Here is an 18461-nt window from a genome sequence, read left to right as displayed (position 1 = left end):
AAACCTTCTTTCTTTCATGGTGTAAATACTGGACATCCAAAGCGGGAAGGAGGAAAGAGAAATGACTCTAAAAAAAGCCCAACACACATTATTTCAGTGATAACCTGGCTTGTTGCTGTTCGGTTTTGTTGTTTTCTTACCCCAATAATTTCCAGATACTGGTATTTTTAAACACAACTAATTAGTCTGGTCTGCTAATTCAGTAGTTCATGATGCTCTGCCACAGGAGTAGTTCTCAAACTGCAGAGGATGGTGCATTTAGCCTTGGAAACAGACAACTTTGAAATGCTGCGGGGCTTTCAAACCAATTCAAGTAGGAGTAGCCCTGAATTGTTTTCCTTCTCCTGTAAAGGAAGAGGCTATTTCTCATTATTTAGAGAATTGTCCTGTTCATGTGTATTTGATTTCTTTCTAAATAAGCCCTGTTTTTCTGGCAGAGACAGTATAATGTTGAGATCTGAGAATACTTTTAACTAACTGTGCCATTGTGGCTCATTTGAAAAGTTTCTTGGGGCATCTTGAGCAAATTATTTAATTGTGTTTTTTTTTTTTTCTTCAGCAAATTAGTGGCTATTATAAATTAATGGTCTGCTGTAAGATACTTCTTTTCCTTACAGCTGTCCTCCTGTGTGGCGTAACAGAAGTTCCCTTCCCCAAAACAGAATAGGAACATGATGAGCCAGTAAGTCAGGGCTATTAAAAAGAAATATGGCCAAGTTAAAAGACAATAAAATGGGCAAAAAAAGAATGTGGTGCACTGATAATAAATGCTGTATTTCTGTCATGTAGAAAATATTTATACTGCCTCCATTAGCAGGAGTCCTTGGGTGTGTTGTTGTGACACCAATTCAATTTCCAGTTCATAATCCTATCATGCCATTTCTGGTGGAAATTATTACATGTTGAGTGAGAATTTTCTTTACCACATCTCTTGGTTTCATAGATGAGAAATCTCTCCTCAAGCTGGCTGATCAATTGTCGATAGACCCCACCACTGTCTTAGTCCAGTATTTAGTTGGATTGGTTGTTTTCAGTATAAACTTCTGATGGGTTTTGAAATATTTAAGACTGTTGGATTTTCCTTTATAGCTGGTGGAACCCTTGACTCCAAGTGGCACAGCACCCAACCAAGCACAGCTTCGTATCCTGAAGGAAACTGAGCTTAAACGAGTCAAGGTTCTTGGCTCTGGAGCCTTTGGAACTGTCTACAAGGTAAGAGTGTTCATTATACAGCAGTGAGTTCCCTCATGTAACCTTAAAACGGTCAAGTTCTGCAAAGTACCCTGTACTGTGATGGGTTCATGAGCCCTATGTATCTGGGAAACTCAAGATAGTGGAGTTGTGTGGTAGCAGCTCACCTTCAGGCTCAAATGTTGGCTTCAGTTTTAACCAGACATGCGGATAATCTCTTGGTGAGAAAAGGAGTGTCAGCCACAATCATTCTTGCATGCAAGAGGACTATGCAAGCTGGGCTGTCTTGACACTAAAATGCAGTATCGGTTCGTCATTCTGTTTTTACGTAGTGGCTTTACAGTACAGTGTTGGAAAGCCAGATAAACTTTGTCTATCATTTCACAGGTACCACATGGGTCTTGTAATAGTAATGACACCTTGTAAAATAATACTGTCATTAGCTAAACTGTAAAACATTTTGTTTTTTCCATTTAAGTAGAGAAGATGAGTTAGGTCAATACAGGAACCTCCTTTTCCTGCATGATAGTATGACTTGTAATAATCAGTTTTGAGGCTTTCCTGATAGATTCCATGAGTTTAGCATCAGAATCCAGATAGAAAGTCCAGATGTTTAACTTCATCAGAACCAATAGTCAGTGGAACAATTATGTGCATCATTCATGTGCTGACATTACTCTCTAGGAATGCAGAAAAGAAAATCAAGGGGGCCTGGTGAGGACGTTCACAAGATCTTTCATTATACCTAAGGGTTTACTTTTGGTGTAAGAAGTTGTTTTGTGGGATTTATTATTTTGGAGCTTTGTGCGTTCTTATTTCTGAGGTTCGAAACTCATCTGCATAATGTGACAGAACACATGAAAAGGAACTTTAATTCTGAATGCAGTTTTTATGATTGTTGTTTTAATAGTCTTCTGTCATCTTTTTTCCTCTTTCTAGGGTATTTGGGTCCCTGAAGGAGAAACTGTAAAGATTCCTGTGGCTATTAAGATCCTTAATGAGACCACTGGTCCGAAAGCCAATGTGGAGTTTATGGATGTAAGTAAGAGATGATCAGTGTCTTTGAGTGTTGTCTGTGGGGTGAGGAGCTGTCTTTCTGTAGTCCACAGAGATTGTAAGGAGGAATTTCAGCCTGTTTTCTTTCCTCATTTAAATAGTAGAGGTAGGCTTGTACTCAGGACTAATATTGTGCTGATGTTCAGTGAGTGCTACAATATAATGTCTCTGCAAAAACTCAGCTGTGGAGATTTTGTGTGTATTTCCCTCCTTCTCTTAGTCTTTGAGAAGCTGTCTCAGTATTAATGCATATACATAGCATTCTCTGTCACAGCAAGTTCAAAGAAAACCAGCCAACCAACCAAGGTTACACTTCAGCTGCAGGTAGGTCATTGCTGCTTTTCTGAAGCTGTAGAGCTCACCATGTAGGTAATGGGTTCTTTCCGGAACCCTGGGCTACCAAGGTAAAGTCAGTGCCATGGTAATGAAGGGCTGGGTTTTTTTACTATGCAGACGTGATGGACCCTAAGATGCCTGGGGTTTTCTTCCTAATAGTCAATGGAAGGCTGAAACTCCTCTGACTCATGTGCTAGATATTTTATTTTCCATGGCACAGATGCTGGAGAAAAATGAGAAGAGGAGTTGTAAGGGAACATCTTACCATGTATGCGAGTCTTCACTGGTGCAGAACTCACAGCAGCAAAGCATATCAGTGAGGAGAATGCTGGATTTTAAAGGGCCTTTGCTTTACTAATCTGAAATATTGTTAATAGGAGGTCAAGATCATCGTTTTCATGAATGCTCTATGTTCACACAGTTTTTAGCTCAGTGTCAAGGTCAGGCCTCACTGACACTGTGAATGTGCATGTCCCATTCAATGACATTTTTTGACAAATCATGGACATTTGTACTTTTTAGTAAATCCCTCTTGTGAGCTTGTAAATTGCATAGGACTTGTAAGTCTTGAAGATGTGTTCAGTGTATAGGCTTAATTTGTTTAGCATTAATGAGTGTAAACCACAAGGAGAATGTATTCCTGTTGTAGTCTATTCTTCCGTCTAGAAATGGATAGAAATGGACAGTTGTGGATTAGGTATTTCAGACAAATAACCACATGTGAGTTCTTAAACAATTGAACAAAGGCTGTACAGAGGGAGGGATTTCCTTTGCTTTTCTACAGAGCACTGCACATTCATGTTGATGGCATTCAATAATCATTGTGCACAAATTTCACAAAAAGAAGGCATTTTGGCCTTCTCCAAAAGGAATGAATTGCACTAAAGGGATAAAGAGTATTAGATGTTTGCTTAATGGAAAAAATAATGGTCAAGAGTATTGTTAATGGCAGAGCTGCAGAAAGAGGAGAGCTGGTATTCAGCATGTTTTGAAGTGAATATGCAGAGAGTGCAAGGCTGCTGGAGAATCCCACCAGCTGAGGATCTGACCCCTATGCTGATAGAGAAACAGTAGTAATATCTCCTCCTCTGGTATTGATTAACCTTGAAGCACTCTACGAAGAAAATGTAAGATCCTTGCTCAGAAACAAATTTACTTGTGTGAAGTTTCATAGCTCAGCTTGATCAGCTGACTGAATTCACTGGACCACATTTCCCTCCAGTGTATGCATCATAACAGCTGATGAATTGCTCAGAAATTAGGAAGGTTTTTTGGACACTCCAGGGAGTTCAGCTATTGTAAGGTACACCCACACTAGGAAAGGTTTCTCTTTAAATTAACAGGTTCTCATTAGTCTCTGACCTTGTTGTAACAAGGTGAGAGAAGTTAAAGTTATTTCTTTGTCCCTAGAGGTTAATAATAACCTAGAGAATTGGATTTCATCATTAGTTGATGATGACAATAGGAGAAATAAGATGCTTTGTATCAGTGCTGCATTTGATACAGGCACAGTGGTCTGTAACATCCTCTGCTAAGATGATTTAATTTCATTCTTTTGAAATAGCTTCTCAGACAGTCATTCATACATTCCTGCCATCCTTACCTCCTAACCTAGGCAGTTATTCCCTGAAGCAGCCCACCTTGTTTTAAAGAGAATGATCAATGGCTTTAACATGACCACTCCTCTCTGTTCCAGAAAGAACATTATGAGGAAAATTTAAGCGAACATGTGAAAGCAAAATGCAGCTGTTGTGATTCCAGTAAAAGAGTGTTATGAGTAGTTGCTGTTGGTTAAAAACAGCTGTATCAGATTTTTTACAGCTATAGAGGTGGTCAAGTGGCGTTACAAACGTGGTAGGGGTTAACTTAAATAAGTGTCTGGTTGTGAATAGGAAGAGGAGGTTAAAGGGAATCTGGGGTTGTTTACGAGACACACCTTGACTTTCATATTTTGGGCTTGCAAAGTACAGGTGTATTTTGTCAAGAGTTACTTCTTACTCAATTGTGTGTGTCCTTGTACTTGCAAGTAAAACTTAGCAATACTTTTAGAGAGGCTCTGGAAAATGCAAAGCCTTCTGTAACTAGTGGTTTGTGTACAGAGAGTACTTGGGACACTTCAGCGTCTACAGAAAGAGCTGATATAGATGTTAGTGGCATTGTTTGTAGGGTCTGGTTAAAACTTCTAATGTTGGCAGAATGTAAGTCTAAAAGTGCTTTGTGAGCTCCTGAAATCCTGCTAAATGTTATGCTAAAAGAGTAAAGAACAACAATTTGGCTACTGGGCTCTCATTTCAGCATCTTGAATACCTACTAATGCATCTGTAATGACTATAATGATATAATGCATGATGTTAGCACCTGTTATGGCGAAACACCTCCCACCCTCCTTCCATCAGGAGATGATGAATTGGCCATCATCAAAAAGTACAATTTCACTGTTTGGAATTTTGACTTGGGGAGTTGCAGCAATCTTGTTTACCCAGCTTTCTCCACACATTCCTGGCTAGTTCTTTTTCTTTTACCTTGCTCCCTGCTTTCATACATAGCTTTTTATCACTGCAGTAGTCTGTGTCTGTTACAACAATGCAACCTGATGTGTACCAAGTAACCCATGCTGCCTTCTCCAGGACAGAAGCAGAAAGTACATGTGGGAACGGCTGAAGGACCCGGAGAGGGAGTTTAGTCTGGAGAAGAGAAGGCTCGGGACCTTATTGCTCCCTACAACTGCCTGACAGGAGGTTGTAGTGAGGTGGGGTCAGTCTCTTCTCCCAGGTAACAAGGGATGGGACAAGAGGAAACAGCCTCAAGCTGTACCAGGGGAGGTTTAGATGGAGATAAGGAGCAATTCCTGCCCCAGAGGGTGCTCAGGCATTGGAACAGGCTGCCCAGGGCAGGGCTGCAGTCACCATCCCTGCAAGTGTTCACACACCGTGGAGACGAGGCCTCAGTGCCATGGGTTAGTGGTGGCCTTGGCAGAGCTGGGGAATGGTTGGACTGGATGAGCTTAAAGGGCTTTTCCAACCTGGTTGATTCTATGATTCTGTGACTTCTGTGGGTTTGTTTTCACCATGCAAATGTTATTCCTACTGTTTTGTAGAATGTACATTTGCTTTTTTTGCACATATTTCTGTAATATATATTATTTCTGTAATAATTTCACAGTCTAAAGAATTTCCCCCAAGGTGTTGAAATGGGTAGACATTTAAGTTGTGGGGCATAGTTTCTCCTCTTTGACTGGTCATACCTCATAGTCCCCAGGAAGGTGCTGAAATTGAATTGAGAATGCAGTTGTTCTTGCTAGTGTGGGAGGGGACCCAGCAGTGGCCACAGAGGGTGTCAGGAGAGAAGGATGTTCTGCTCCTCACATTAGAGCTGGTAACAGAATATATGAGGGTGCTGAGTTTTAGGGAGAAAAGAGGCTTGTTGTGGGGAAAGAAGGCAAATATGCAGCTAAGAGGATACTTAATAGTAAAACAGGGACTTACAATTTCACTTGTGAAAACAATTTCCCCTACTGAGCCTCAAATTGTGTGGCTGTTATGATTGTCTAACAAGTCAAGTAGCCATTGGCCTGATCGGATGGTTTAACATCAGACCAGATGCTTGACTGATAATGTAACACATTCTAAAGTCACGCTGCAGTTGAAAAGCATAACAAACCATTTTTGAGGCTGAAAAAAACCCAGTTAAACTAACTTGTCATGAGGAAACAGACAATTGATGAGGGCCTTTCCTCTGTAGCCCTCTAAATTCGGATGTTTCCAAGAAGTAATCCGGTGAGCTGTGAATCTGTCCAGGGTTTTGATCCACTTGCAAGTTTAATCTATCCTCTCTGAACTTAAATGCTCCATTATCTGTTAGAAAATAATTAGAGGCTGCAAGCACAAGTCAGCATACACAGAGTTCCTTGGGAGTCCCTGAGCTCATTGAGATGAAGACAGCTTGACTGATGGTGGTCAGCTGATACTGGGCCAGAAGCTAATAATAGAAGGCAGTGCTGCTTAGCTAGGTGAGAAAGTTAGCTTGGGAAAAATAAAACTGAAGGGTTTGGGATTTATGGTTGGAAATAAATTTCCCATTCTCATTTGTTTCCTGGTAAGAGAGCTTCCGAGGCAGTTGGTTTCTTTTATGGGTTTATAATTAAGATCTAGGGGGCTTCTTGACTTTGCCTGGACTTACTGTAGTCCCCCGCTGTCTCTAGGAGCAGTGTTCATTGTGCAGGAGAGCATTTGTTAAGTGAAGGGCAAAGGAAGTAAGTGACAGTGACCTCCACCAGGTGTGCAGGAAGCAAATTAAAGCTGCATATAAGGGAATGATACCTACATCTTTTTTTCGTGTCTGCCTAATTGACTATATTAATAAAGCAGTCGGATGCCTTCACCTGCAAAAAGAAGCAGCTTTTCCTAAATTGCAAGTCTGTCTTACAGTAAAGACAAGTCCTCAAGACCATTGGCATTAGACGTAGGAAGGTTCTAAGCTGAGGCTTTTGCTTTCTTTGGACCCTGGTGGCTTTCACAGATCCCTGGGGAGCTCCCTGTGGACACTGTGATGTAGTTTCTCAGTTGACAGATGCATTTGCACTGAGTCTCCTTGGAAGATTCTGCTGTACATGACTGTGTAAGTGACTGGAGAAATATTTTTGCCTGTCCCTTGAATTATTTTGAATTCCTTGTATACATTTCCTGCTCCCTAGCCGAGTGTTTGACCCAGCTCTTCAACAAGCCATGTAGATGCTTCTGAAAGCCTGAGAAGGCGTTGCTGCTAACAGTAGTGGGATCCAGGCACCCCAGAGTCATTCCACTGGCTGTATGGCTACTTGGGAAATACAACTGAGTTAATCTTGAACCGCCATTTAAAAGGCAGCTTTAGGATCAAATGAAATCCTTTATGGCAGCAGTGAGACTTTTTCCTTTTCTTCTTCTGCTGTCATTTTTGTAAACATCCTCCTTTCTACCAGGCATCCCTGTAAGAATAGCTGATAATGAACAGCAGCGTTGCTGCCCTGCCTGGCAGTGTGCTTCATCTGCGATTCACACAGGTTTTCTCTCCATCATATGAAGTTGCTGGGGTTGGACAGCAAGGGCTGACCTAACTCATCTGATTGTAGACTCTCATTTGTGCAGTGTCCCCTCTTTCCTCCCACTTACGCTGTAAGTGTAGCCACTTAGGAGGGGAAACTGTTTGCTTGTCAGTTCCAGGCACAGAAGCTCACTGTGATTGCAATTACAATTTCCAGCTTGTCCAGAGATGCCAGAAATCAAGCAGTCCTTGAGAGCTCTGCATACCATGCCCAAGCCCCTAGAGTGATCAGCCGCTGCAGAAGCTGGAAATCTGATCACTGCTGAAGACTGACTGCTTTGAGTCATCCAAAGATTGTTTCAAGGCCACATTTGTGTTAGCTCCATCCTAAGTTGTAATTTTCTCTTTATATGTTTACATCAGTAATTTTTCCTTCTATAGTATGCTAGGGTAAGATGTGCATGTGTGTCAGGTTTCCATATGCAAGAGCATGTGGCTGTACAGAGAAAGTATATGCACAGAAGGGATGAAGTACAAGCGCAGCCAGCCAGCACGGCCTGTTTGGAAACAGTTCTGCAGGCATAACACCAAACTGGAAAATACAGTGAGAGAAAGAAAGTTTGCCTGCTGCTGGTGGTGGAGAAATCTGAGCCCCGTTGAAATAAATGGGAGCTGTGAATTTGCCAGTGAATTCGGCAGAGCCAGGACTTTACCTCTGGAATCATTCTTCCAAGTCTGTCACAAGTTTACGGGAGAATCCATACTTTAGTGAGTGACTGCTGGTATAAGGTACTCCTAAATGAGTTCAGAAGTGTATTGAGAAGCTTTTTGTTCATGGCAATGGCAGAAAATCTGAGAGTTCATATTGCATTGTGACTTGGAAACCCTGCATAAGGTTTGGTAGGTCTATTAGAGGGGAGATCAGGAAGGAGTGTTAGTTTATTCACTGGAAAACATAGCTTGGGATTAATGGAAAACTAAAAATCCTAATCAAAATCACGATGTAGTTTTGGCTGTAAAACGTGTTTGCGTGCATATGAAAGGACCATTTCAAAACGCCATCCTATGACTTCTTTATAAAGATATGAGGTACACCAATAACATGGTTGATGCTTGTTGCTTTGGAGTGTACATTTGAGCTTCGTTACTGAAACATGACGTTATTTGCTTTGCTGTATGTGTTGCTGTTATGAAGGTCAGGATCCTATAGTTGTTCCTTTTTCCTGGGAAATTGAACAGGCAAAAGATGGGAATACTAAAAAAAAAAGGTTAGGCAGAGAAGCAGTGCTAAGAGTGGGACAGGAGAGTTCAATTGGGAGACTTAATCAGAAGCTCTTGGGATTTGTATTTCCATTATGAGTTTTTTGTTGCTTATGATACCATGGGTCTCTAGTTCTTAGCATTGTGCTTCATGTTGCTACCCTTTACTGTGTATTTAGGTCTGGATCTGAGCAGGAATGCTTTCCTCCAGATTCGTACTTTCCCAGGACTTCCATGCTTTGTATCTGGATACATGGGCCTTTAGGAGAGCAATCTTATGCACTTCAGTAAAAAATTCTACTGGACACTGTAATTTGGGGAATTCACCTTCCAACATGATAGCGCCTCCAGGTGTTAGTCTTCTCCTGTGCAAAACCAGTGGATGGTGTGATTTAAGGCAGAGGAGAAGATGTTACCTGTGCTGGAACAGATCCTGCTGGAGTGCAGCAGCGGAGGTTATAGCTGATGGGCTTGTAATTACACACAATAAGAAGCAGCCTTCCTTAAATGTCAGCAAAGTGACTGGGATACTGGAATTCTTTGCAGAGGCTTTCTGACATTCAGGTGCAAAATGCAGAAATGAAACTGAGAAAACTTGGGAAGATGGAAGATGGGATTGTTGAATAATGCTTGGTATGTTATGAAAAGAAGCTGACACAGATACCCAGTTTTATAGCAGACTTGGGCACACAGAATTGGGCCACTAGTGCTGACTAACCACTAAAAGAAACTGAAAGCCTGTATTTAAGAAACTTCATATTGCTTTGTGTTTTTCCTTTGTGCCCCTAGCTCACATTAGCAATAGAAAACAGGCATACATTAATGTTTAAGTTCCTAAAGGGCAGTGCTTATGCCAGAATGTTGCCACACTGATAAAAAATGCAGGTTTTTATGGGACCTCTGTTAATAAAAAAGAGGTACTGTTTCCACAGGCTTAACTGTAATGCATCCCAAACAAGCCATCGCTAGTTCGAGGTTAATGGTGAACCTAATGAGTTTTCAGGAGAAGACTGAAGAAGAAATGTCTTGATATTTAAGTCAGCTGTAAAACTGCATGTATATGCTGGGTAATCATTTCTGAAGTACACTTGTCTGTGATTTAGTTCAGTGCCAGATGGATAGGCTATTACATCCCAGTTTTTTCATGAAAGGAGACTGATGGGCCTGTGTGTGAGCTCCAGCACATGCTGCAACTCACAGATCAGCAACAGTGCACAAAGTGAGCAAGAGCAAAGGGCCCTGGAGGATCAAGGCATCGTATTTGTCATACTTGGGTTTAAACTGCCAAAGTGCCGAGTCAGCTTAAGGGATGTCAAGGGGGTTTGTGTTGTAGTGAGGGAAAACAATCCAACACTGTTTTATACATACAAATATACACACTGTCCATTTTTAATAGACATTGAAGGGTACAGAAGCACAGGCTTACAGGAGCTGAACTTGAAGTATCCTTGTTGGGATATCTTTTATCTTCAAGATAATGTAGTTTGGGATACTTCTCCCTTAGTGATTACCCTTAAAAAATTAAGTGTTTTCCATATGTCAGTGCTGATCCAGACACCTCGATACATCAGCAACTGTCACAGATTAATAAAAATTAAATCATTAACATCTGTTCATATTAATATTCTGCATATTATTTACAAGTGATAGTCAGCTGTCCCTATTGCTGCTTGTCACATAATTGGAATGGAAGAAATAAGACAAGGAAATCTGGTACATGACTGGATTGCTGATACTCTTTGTAATACCCTGCTGATACCTTTTAGACTTCACTGCAATAACTAGGACAAACAGCTAGAGCTGAGGTCACAGCGTGGCTGGCAGTCCACCGAGCAGTAATTGCTGGTTTGTAATGCTTGGTCCTTCAATACTGAACCTGTAGTTCCAAAAGGAAAAGGTTTCACAGAGCAATATTTTCTGTATTAACTTTGGTGTTGCTTCCCGTTGTAATATGCAGCATCTCTTGGACCTACTCAGATCAGAAACCCTTTGTGCTGTTGAAACAAGGTGAGCTTGTCCCTACCTCGAAAGGCTTTCAGTCAAGCTAAAAACAACAGATAAAGGATAGAGAAATTGTTATTTTTATTATACCTACTTCTAGATGGGAATAGAATGTGAATAGCAACAGAGATTTCATCACCTCTAAGCTAATTGTTTATTGGGTTCTTTATTAATTCTTACTTTGAGTCATGTTCTGGTTTTGAATTGGCTTGGAGTGTTTGCATAGAAAAGCAGATCCTGTATGAGGTTTGTTTTCAGACAAAACTGTGTTACCTACTTATCAATAACATGTCTCCAGTGTTCTTTTCAAACACCTCTTGTTAGCAGTCCGTGCTTTCCCCCAGGTCAGGTGTTTTAAAGAAGCTGAGTGACACTTGAGAGAAGGCAAATTGTGTATTAGCAACAGAAGAGAGAGAATAGGTAGGCTTACCTCTTGGTTACTTACAATGTGATTACAATTGTATCCTGAAGATTTCTGCTTTATACCGAATATCAGGTTTTTAATTACATGGACAAATACGCACTGTACACAATAGAACTGCATGGGTTTCAGAGAGGCCAGGCCCTGTTTTTATCTTAATGCTTTACATGACGAAAGATATAAAAATGTTTAAGCAAATACAGCTATGTAGATTTTTGAGCTATGCAGAGTAATTGCAGCTGTGTTGTATTTGCTCAGTATGAGCTTCAGAGGCATTCCTTGATCCACTTGTGTAGGTAAATTCTGTTACATAGAGCACTATCAATGCAAAGGTAGGACATAGCCAAGTTAAATTAGAGTTTATATGATGGATATGTAAGACGTCAATAAAGTAGGAGAACATGGAACAGTTCCCCAGGCTTCAGTTTAGTGAGTGGAGGTAATGTCAGTGGGTAAGCAACCCCCAGATTGAATCTATTATGCAGCGTTCCTGGGATTGGGGATGTGTGGTGATCAGGCAGTGCCTTTCGATGGAGTTCAGTGGGATCATTTGTATGTGTATATAAAAGCAGAAATTAGCTCTTTGTATGTTTTCTACCGCCAAGTAAATTGTTGTTCTTTAAAATGAAGTGTAGGTTTAGGTCAGTGGCTACAGTCAGTCACCTCCTAAAAATAGAAGTCCTCTGAGAAGTTATGTTAGTAATGAAAGTGTTCGGAAAGAAACAGGGTTTGAAATGAGGAAAGAAAGTGTTTTTTCGTTAGTTAAATGTGTTCTTGGCAAGATATTGAACAGATATTTCTTGGTAAAATACATTAATTTGCAGGAATGAAAAGGATGAGTTTCTGCTGAAGCTTTTCAGCAGGAGATAAATTCCAGTGAATTCCTCAGCTAGGAGATGTTTTAGAAATATGATAGTGATTGAAATACGTTTTGTCACTTTCTGAATGAGCTCTGGTGGGTTTCTGTTTTGAAGCCATTGGTTGTTTCATAACTCAGACTCTGTTTATTAGGCAGGAATGCTGTCAAATCCAAATTGCAGTATTACACATTTTCATGTGTGATTAAGTTGTGAACAGCAGGGAGAAGGAGTGGGGGGACTGGGCACGTTGGCTTTAGCTGAGTACAGGATGGGGAATATTTTCCAGTGCTGGGTCTTGTCTGAGGAGCTGAATGCTGTGTTCTGCCTGATTTTAAGCAGAGCGGGGAGGTGCTTCTGGTTCCTCTGTGACTAATCTATCAGGTGAGAGCATAATTTACATTCTTGACAGTGCTGTCATTCAGATGAGAACATAGATCCGAGTGAAACTCTAGACTACCTAAAGGTATTGATGTCATGGTAGTGACAGCTTGGCAAGCTCTCAAAGTGTCTCAGAGCTCCAGAAAGTGTCTTAACTACACTGTGTCAACATAGACATGTTTCTAGCTCAACTAAAACTTGCAGATCAGCCCTCTGGCCTGCAGTTGAGCTGGTGCTGGAAAAGTGAGTGACACTCACTCTGATGATGTAGCCAGGGGTTCCAGGTTTTCTGGTTGTGTTTCCTTTGCCTGAAGTTTCCCTGGCAGTGTCACTGAGAGCCTTTTTTGCTCTCTTTCCTAAACCAGTGGCTGTTGAAAAGCAGATTCACCCCAGTCAGCCTTGTCAAAGTTTGCTGTAGGAAATGCTAGCAAAAGACATTTGGGTTTTGCCTTGTAGAGTCCTTTTAGTTGAATAGACCTTCAGAAGTTCTGGATCTTGATACCATGCCATCATACCAGCATTGTTAAATGTTCCTGGGATGATTGTGGTAATTCACAAAAGAGAATGAAAGTATAACATAAATTATTATTTTTCCCTATTGATACCACTCTGAAATTACGGATTACTTATGAAATAGGCATTGCCTCCTGCAATACTGAAAGTTGAAGTGGTGCTTGTCCCTAACTTTATGTTCTTGACTTCTATACTTCAGTGAGATCTTGTCTTTACAAGAGTGTCTACACAGCCACAAAGACAAACTAATAAATACAGTTGTATTTATTGATTTGTCTGAGGCGTTTGTATTGGACACAGACAGTTGGCCACTCATTCATGCAGGTTTGTTCTTGGAGTTGTTTAGCTCACCCTGACAGAAATCTGGACCTGAACATGGCCACACATCGCAGATCAGTCAGTATTTGATGTATTGCCCTGACAGTAGGACATACTCAAATATTAGGGATGGATATGGAACCTTACGATTCGAGCATAAGACAAGCTTCCAGTCTTTAAGGTTTATAAGAACCACCATACGCCATCCACCTCTCCTTTTGCCCCTTCCCAGAAATGTATCTGTAGAGAGGCAAGGGATGTGAGCTGCCTTTGCTCTTCTTAGCCCTGACTTCCTAAATTCTGGCTGTTTTTCAGAGCCAGGGTACCGAACTGGGTGGGCATCATCCCATGGGTGACCATGGAAGCGGATGGAGGAGCCATCCTGGCTTGCAGCCACTTGCTTATCCCACCCAGCCCCAGCAGGACTGGGGAGAAAACAGGAGGAACAGGAGAAAATCCTGCATCAAAATATGGATAGGGAAGTTGGTCGCTGATAGCTGTCACAGGCAAAACAGACTTGACTTGGGGAGTTGAACTTATTGCCAATTAACATAAATATTTAATAGCTAACTCAGCAAACAGAAAAACCCAATCCCTCATTAGAACGTCTGTGGAAAAAACCCACCTTTGCCTGGCCCTACTCCAGTCAGCTGTTCTTGGCTGGTTGCTACCTGCAGCAGCTCTGTACTGTTCAGTCTCTTCCCTCTGCAGCAGCTCTGCTGCCACAGCCCTGCCACGTGCACCCAATGCTCCCTATATCTGCTATTCTAGCAGTGTCCTAAAGCTGGGCAGGATCGACCCAGCAGCAGGGGTAAGGACCACATCACTGGATGGAGAAGGACTCATCTAGGATGGAGGTTCTGCCATGGCAGGTGAAGCACAGGGCACAGCTCAGCCACACAGCACTTGGGAGAGATGATGTGGATGGGAGGTGTGTGAATTTTGGCTGTGGCAGTGATTGTCTTTCAAGCCTATTTTACAGAGGTTTTTAATTTCATTTTTGGGAAAAGAGTAGGTCAACGAGATGGTAAAAGAAAGAAAAAAGGAAGTAGAGAAGAAAAAGGTGGAGGAAGAACTGTAGAAACTCAGGAGAAAGTAGCAGGCAGAGTGATGATGAAAGGCAGAAAGCTCTCTACTACAGGAAATGTATGGCAGCTTTTGATGACTTTGTGGTTCATTGATGCCAGCTTGTTAAAAAATAAACCTAACAGTGAACCAAACAGTCCAGTGAAACTTTTGTTTAAATATCATGGTCCCTTTGCAGTATTTGAGTCCTGAGTGTGATGCTCTAATGCAGCTGAATACAGATGAGGGAAGCATGGAGATGAGTCTACTTTGAATTCTCGGTTGTGGGAGATGAAATACCTGGGTTATGCACAAAACATATATTTGATTAAAGCAACTCTTAATGTTGATGGTACACTTGATGAAATTATGTTTCAGTTGGATGCTATCCCTTTAAATTGATCTTGAAGGAAGAGGGAGCTTCGAGTGCGTGATTATAAAGTAAAGCTTTTCAGTGATAACCAGAAAATTTCAAAGCAATGTCCCAAGACTCCTCAGAAAGGAGTGTGATCTTGATGGATTTTTTTTTCCCCCCTCTATCACTCACTCTGTAGCCCTTGCCATCACTCAGCTTAAATCAGAAACCATGCAATAATCCCTCCTCCTGAAAGGAATCTTCAGCTAAGGCTGAACATATTTATATGCTGGTCAGTGGTAAGGTCTGTTTGAAAGGATTGCTTTATTAGACTGTACATTTAAGACTTCAGATATCTTTGCTAGTTACATGAAAACAGGAGATACAAATCACTTCTGACAGACTATTTTGAAATAATGACGGGTGTCACAAACTGTAAGTAAAACATTTGTCAGAATATGATAGAATACTTTTTATCAAGATGTGTGCACACTGTTAAAGCACTTGCATCTGCTCTGCTAAGTGGCCAGTCTGAAACCCACTGTTACTTCTGGCATCTTTCAGTTGAAACATTTCTGGTTGCTGAGGCCCTGGACTCTTGACCATTTATGCATAAAAGTGAACTGAAAATGAGCTAGATTGTGCTTTCTCATCACGAGACTCAATGTTTTCAGGCAGAGTTCACAGGCAGGCTGGTGGGAGTTGTCTCCTGACTTGGATGTTTGATGGAAGATCTTCACTTTGCTGCTTGTGCATAGAGGTCTGTTCCTTTAGACTTGAGATTCCTCCTCAGCTGTCTAACATGGTCTCTAATGAATTGAGAGACTTACTTGGTACACAGTCAGCAGGAAGAAATAAGGAGCATCTGGTGTGTGGGTTATACAAAATGCATCTCCTATGCCTAACTATAAGCACTTGAGCCCTGATGGAGTCAGATGGTTGCCCATGCCCTCAGTGTTTGCAGGACAGGGATCATGATACTGTTTCTTGTTTGTTTTTTTTTTTACTTTGTGTTTGCTTCAAGATATATAGAGAGCCAGATTCACTTCTATAAGCACATGAAGGTATCTACTCCTGCATTAATAGGACTTACTGCTTCTCTAAGGTGGGCACAGAATATTGACCCAGCAGTCTGTAAGCATCAGCTGCAAGAGGGAGAGCTTTCAGATCCCTGAATTGGGATAGTTTCACCTAAGTGTTTGGAGGAAAGGGGGATTTGAATCACATGGGGCAATCGTATGCATTCAAATTGTGTCAAGAGTGCAGTCTGGGCCTCTGCAGTGTTGAGTCAGTAAGACTACATACCCTCTGTGCTGTGTGCAAGTGCTGTAACAAGCCAAAGGAGTCTCAGAGGGTATGTCTGCTCCGAGAAATGCAGCACATTTAAAGACACACACCACCTCCAGAAAAGGCTGTGCACCCACTTAGCAGTGCCTCAGCCAGAGACCTTTCCTTCCCTTCCCTCCCCTCCCCAGTGTGTCTGCTCCTAATGAGTATACAACAGTTCATGGAAATGCAGCTGTGGCAGTTAGTGCAGTTACTGTCTCACTATTGCTACTATCCCACTATGGGCTCTGATATCCTGTTGGTCCCTATGGCTGCATCTTTCATTTTCAGAAATGGCTGAGACATTTCAACAGAAGCTTTCCAGAGGGTATCTGCCCAAGTGGTGAAAAACTGCAGCAATGCTGTAAAGCAATTGAAAACAGAATCTTGCATAGGAAATACAAGGGAAATATAACAGTAGGGATCATTGTCATATGATCAATGTGGCCATGGATGTGGCTGTGTGTATACGGTGTGCTGTCTCTCAGCTTAAGTGCTTGTGCAGACTGCATAGGCTAAGTCAGCTGTAACCTAAAAGATGTCCAAGACCTCGCAAATGAAAAGCATTGAAAATATGTTGGACTGCCATTGGATCTGCCCGGAATTGGACCAGACCTGCATTCCAGGCAGGTGTTTGCCCTGGCCATCAGAAACGCTGTAAAATTAATCTAAAAAGCAGTGTATTCACTGTAGTATCTCCTGTTAGCACAGCACAGCCCCTGCTTTCAGGAAAATGCACAGCACAGTACGAAGTCAGCTTTTAAGTACATTTATTTACTCTACAATGATTAGGAAGAACAGAAGGACTGTGCTTTTCTGGCTTGTTTTGAATTGTTTGAGGGCATTTTATGGTGAGGACATCTAGAAGGTAAGGAAACCAAAGATTTTTCAGACTTTGTCCCTGCTTACTGAACTCTTTATTGGTTATGTATGTTCATTTGGAGCAGTGACATTGACCCTGGGCTTGCTGAATTGGAGCAACAGGTCTGTGATGTTTCTCCTGTGCTTGCTCTGCAGGGTAGCATATGTATGTAGAGCACTAAAAAGGAACATTGGCTACCTATAAGTTAGCTTCTCCTGGTGCTCTGTGTGGTATGGTCATGGATGCTCAGAAAGCTCAAGTGTTAAAGAACAAGTCTTCAGAAGGAATATCTTCTCTCGTCTGCCAGATATTTAAATCTGATGTAAGGACATCATCAATATTGCTTCAAATGCTAATTCTCTTTCTGGGTGAAGTGTTCAGCATCGAGAAGATGAGGTTATCAAGCCCTGCATTAGAAGCTGCTGGGATCCACCACACAGGACAAGACTCTTAATGGCACAACCTGTTGATGTGTTTCAGAGCCTTTGCAGGCACCTGTATTGATCGCAGATCTCTCTTGATCTGTATTGATGCTCAGATTTTCTTTGGAGCATGGTTGTGGACTCAGCAGGGTGATGGCTCACTGTTTGATCTGCCTGGTTCCAAGACCTCAGGGGTCTCAGAGTTATCTCTAGCATAGAATCACAGACTGGTTTGGGTTGGAAAGGACCTTAAGATCATCCTGTTCCAATCTGCTTCCATGAGCAAGGATGCTTCACACTAGACCATTCTATGATCATGCTGGCTAATATTTATGTTCAGCTGTCAGTTATAATTGTCAGCAATAATACATCGAGGTAGGAAAGGGGGAAGTTAAATATTATCTTAAAAGGTGTGCTGCAGGTGTTACTCAGAGCACCCTTTCTTTCTTAGTCATAAGAACTGTTTTTTCTCCCTCACCTGGAAGGCTGAAATGAAAATTCAGCTTTAGTTGGAGTTACTTTTCAGAATTAGCAGTCAAATTAAAGGTATTTCAAACATGACTGCAGGTTATAGATAAATCAGGAAACAGTGTTAGGCAGGATTTTCAAAGCTATTTAAGGAATGAAGGTGACTTAAGTGACCTGTGAGAAGCGAGTGACTAGTTCCCTTCGTCATCTGTGTTGGCAAGTGCTTTTAGCTAGATGTAACCCTGCCATGGTATCATCACAGTGTCAGACAGCTCTCATGAGTTAACTAAGCTCTACCTGTCTAAGCATGTTTTGGCAGTCTGAGGGCTTCTTGTGGGCTCTCACTGTGGGGATAGCAATTGCACCTCCTCATACCCACATTGACATAGCTGTGCTGACAGAAACCAGAGCCCCAGGTCTGGTGATGTCTGAATGGGATCTGGGAAGTCCCTCTTCTTCTTGAGTGTGCTACTGTGTTACTAAATGCACACGATGGATCAGTGTAAAGCATTGAAATAACATTTATGTCTTGTTGAATATAGGGTTGTGTGTATAAAATCACGGGAGTTGAGCTTAACGTGGCAATAACTCAGCTGCACTCCAAAGGGAC

At 41.6% G+C, this 18461-nt stretch overlaps 1 protein-coding gene across 1 annotated transcript in view; it reads left to right on the top strand.

The window, feature by feature from the left end:
• Window positions 1–18461, top strand: part of ERBB4 (erb-b2 receptor tyrosine kinase 4) — a gene marked incomplete at both ends in the record, with an annotated part of 599510 nt that overhangs the window by 480621 nt on the left and 100428 nt on the right. Inside the window, 2 exons of the mRNA XM_080632110.1 lie at window positions 1090–1212; window positions 2131–2229. Coding sequence (XP_080488236.1) covers window positions 1090–1212; window positions 2131–2229 — 222 coding nt within the window. The remainder of the gene's footprint in view (window positions 1–1089; window positions 1213–2130; window positions 2230–18461) is intronic.

The sequence above is a fragment of the Psittacula echo genome (assembly GCF_963264785.1).
Source record: "Psittacula echo genome assembly, chromosome: 20".
NCBI classification, from domain to species: Eukaryota; Metazoa; Chordata; class Aves; order Psittaciformes; family Psittacidae; genus Psittacula; species Psittacula echo.
This window is presented reverse-complemented; position numbering and strand designations above follow the sequence as displayed.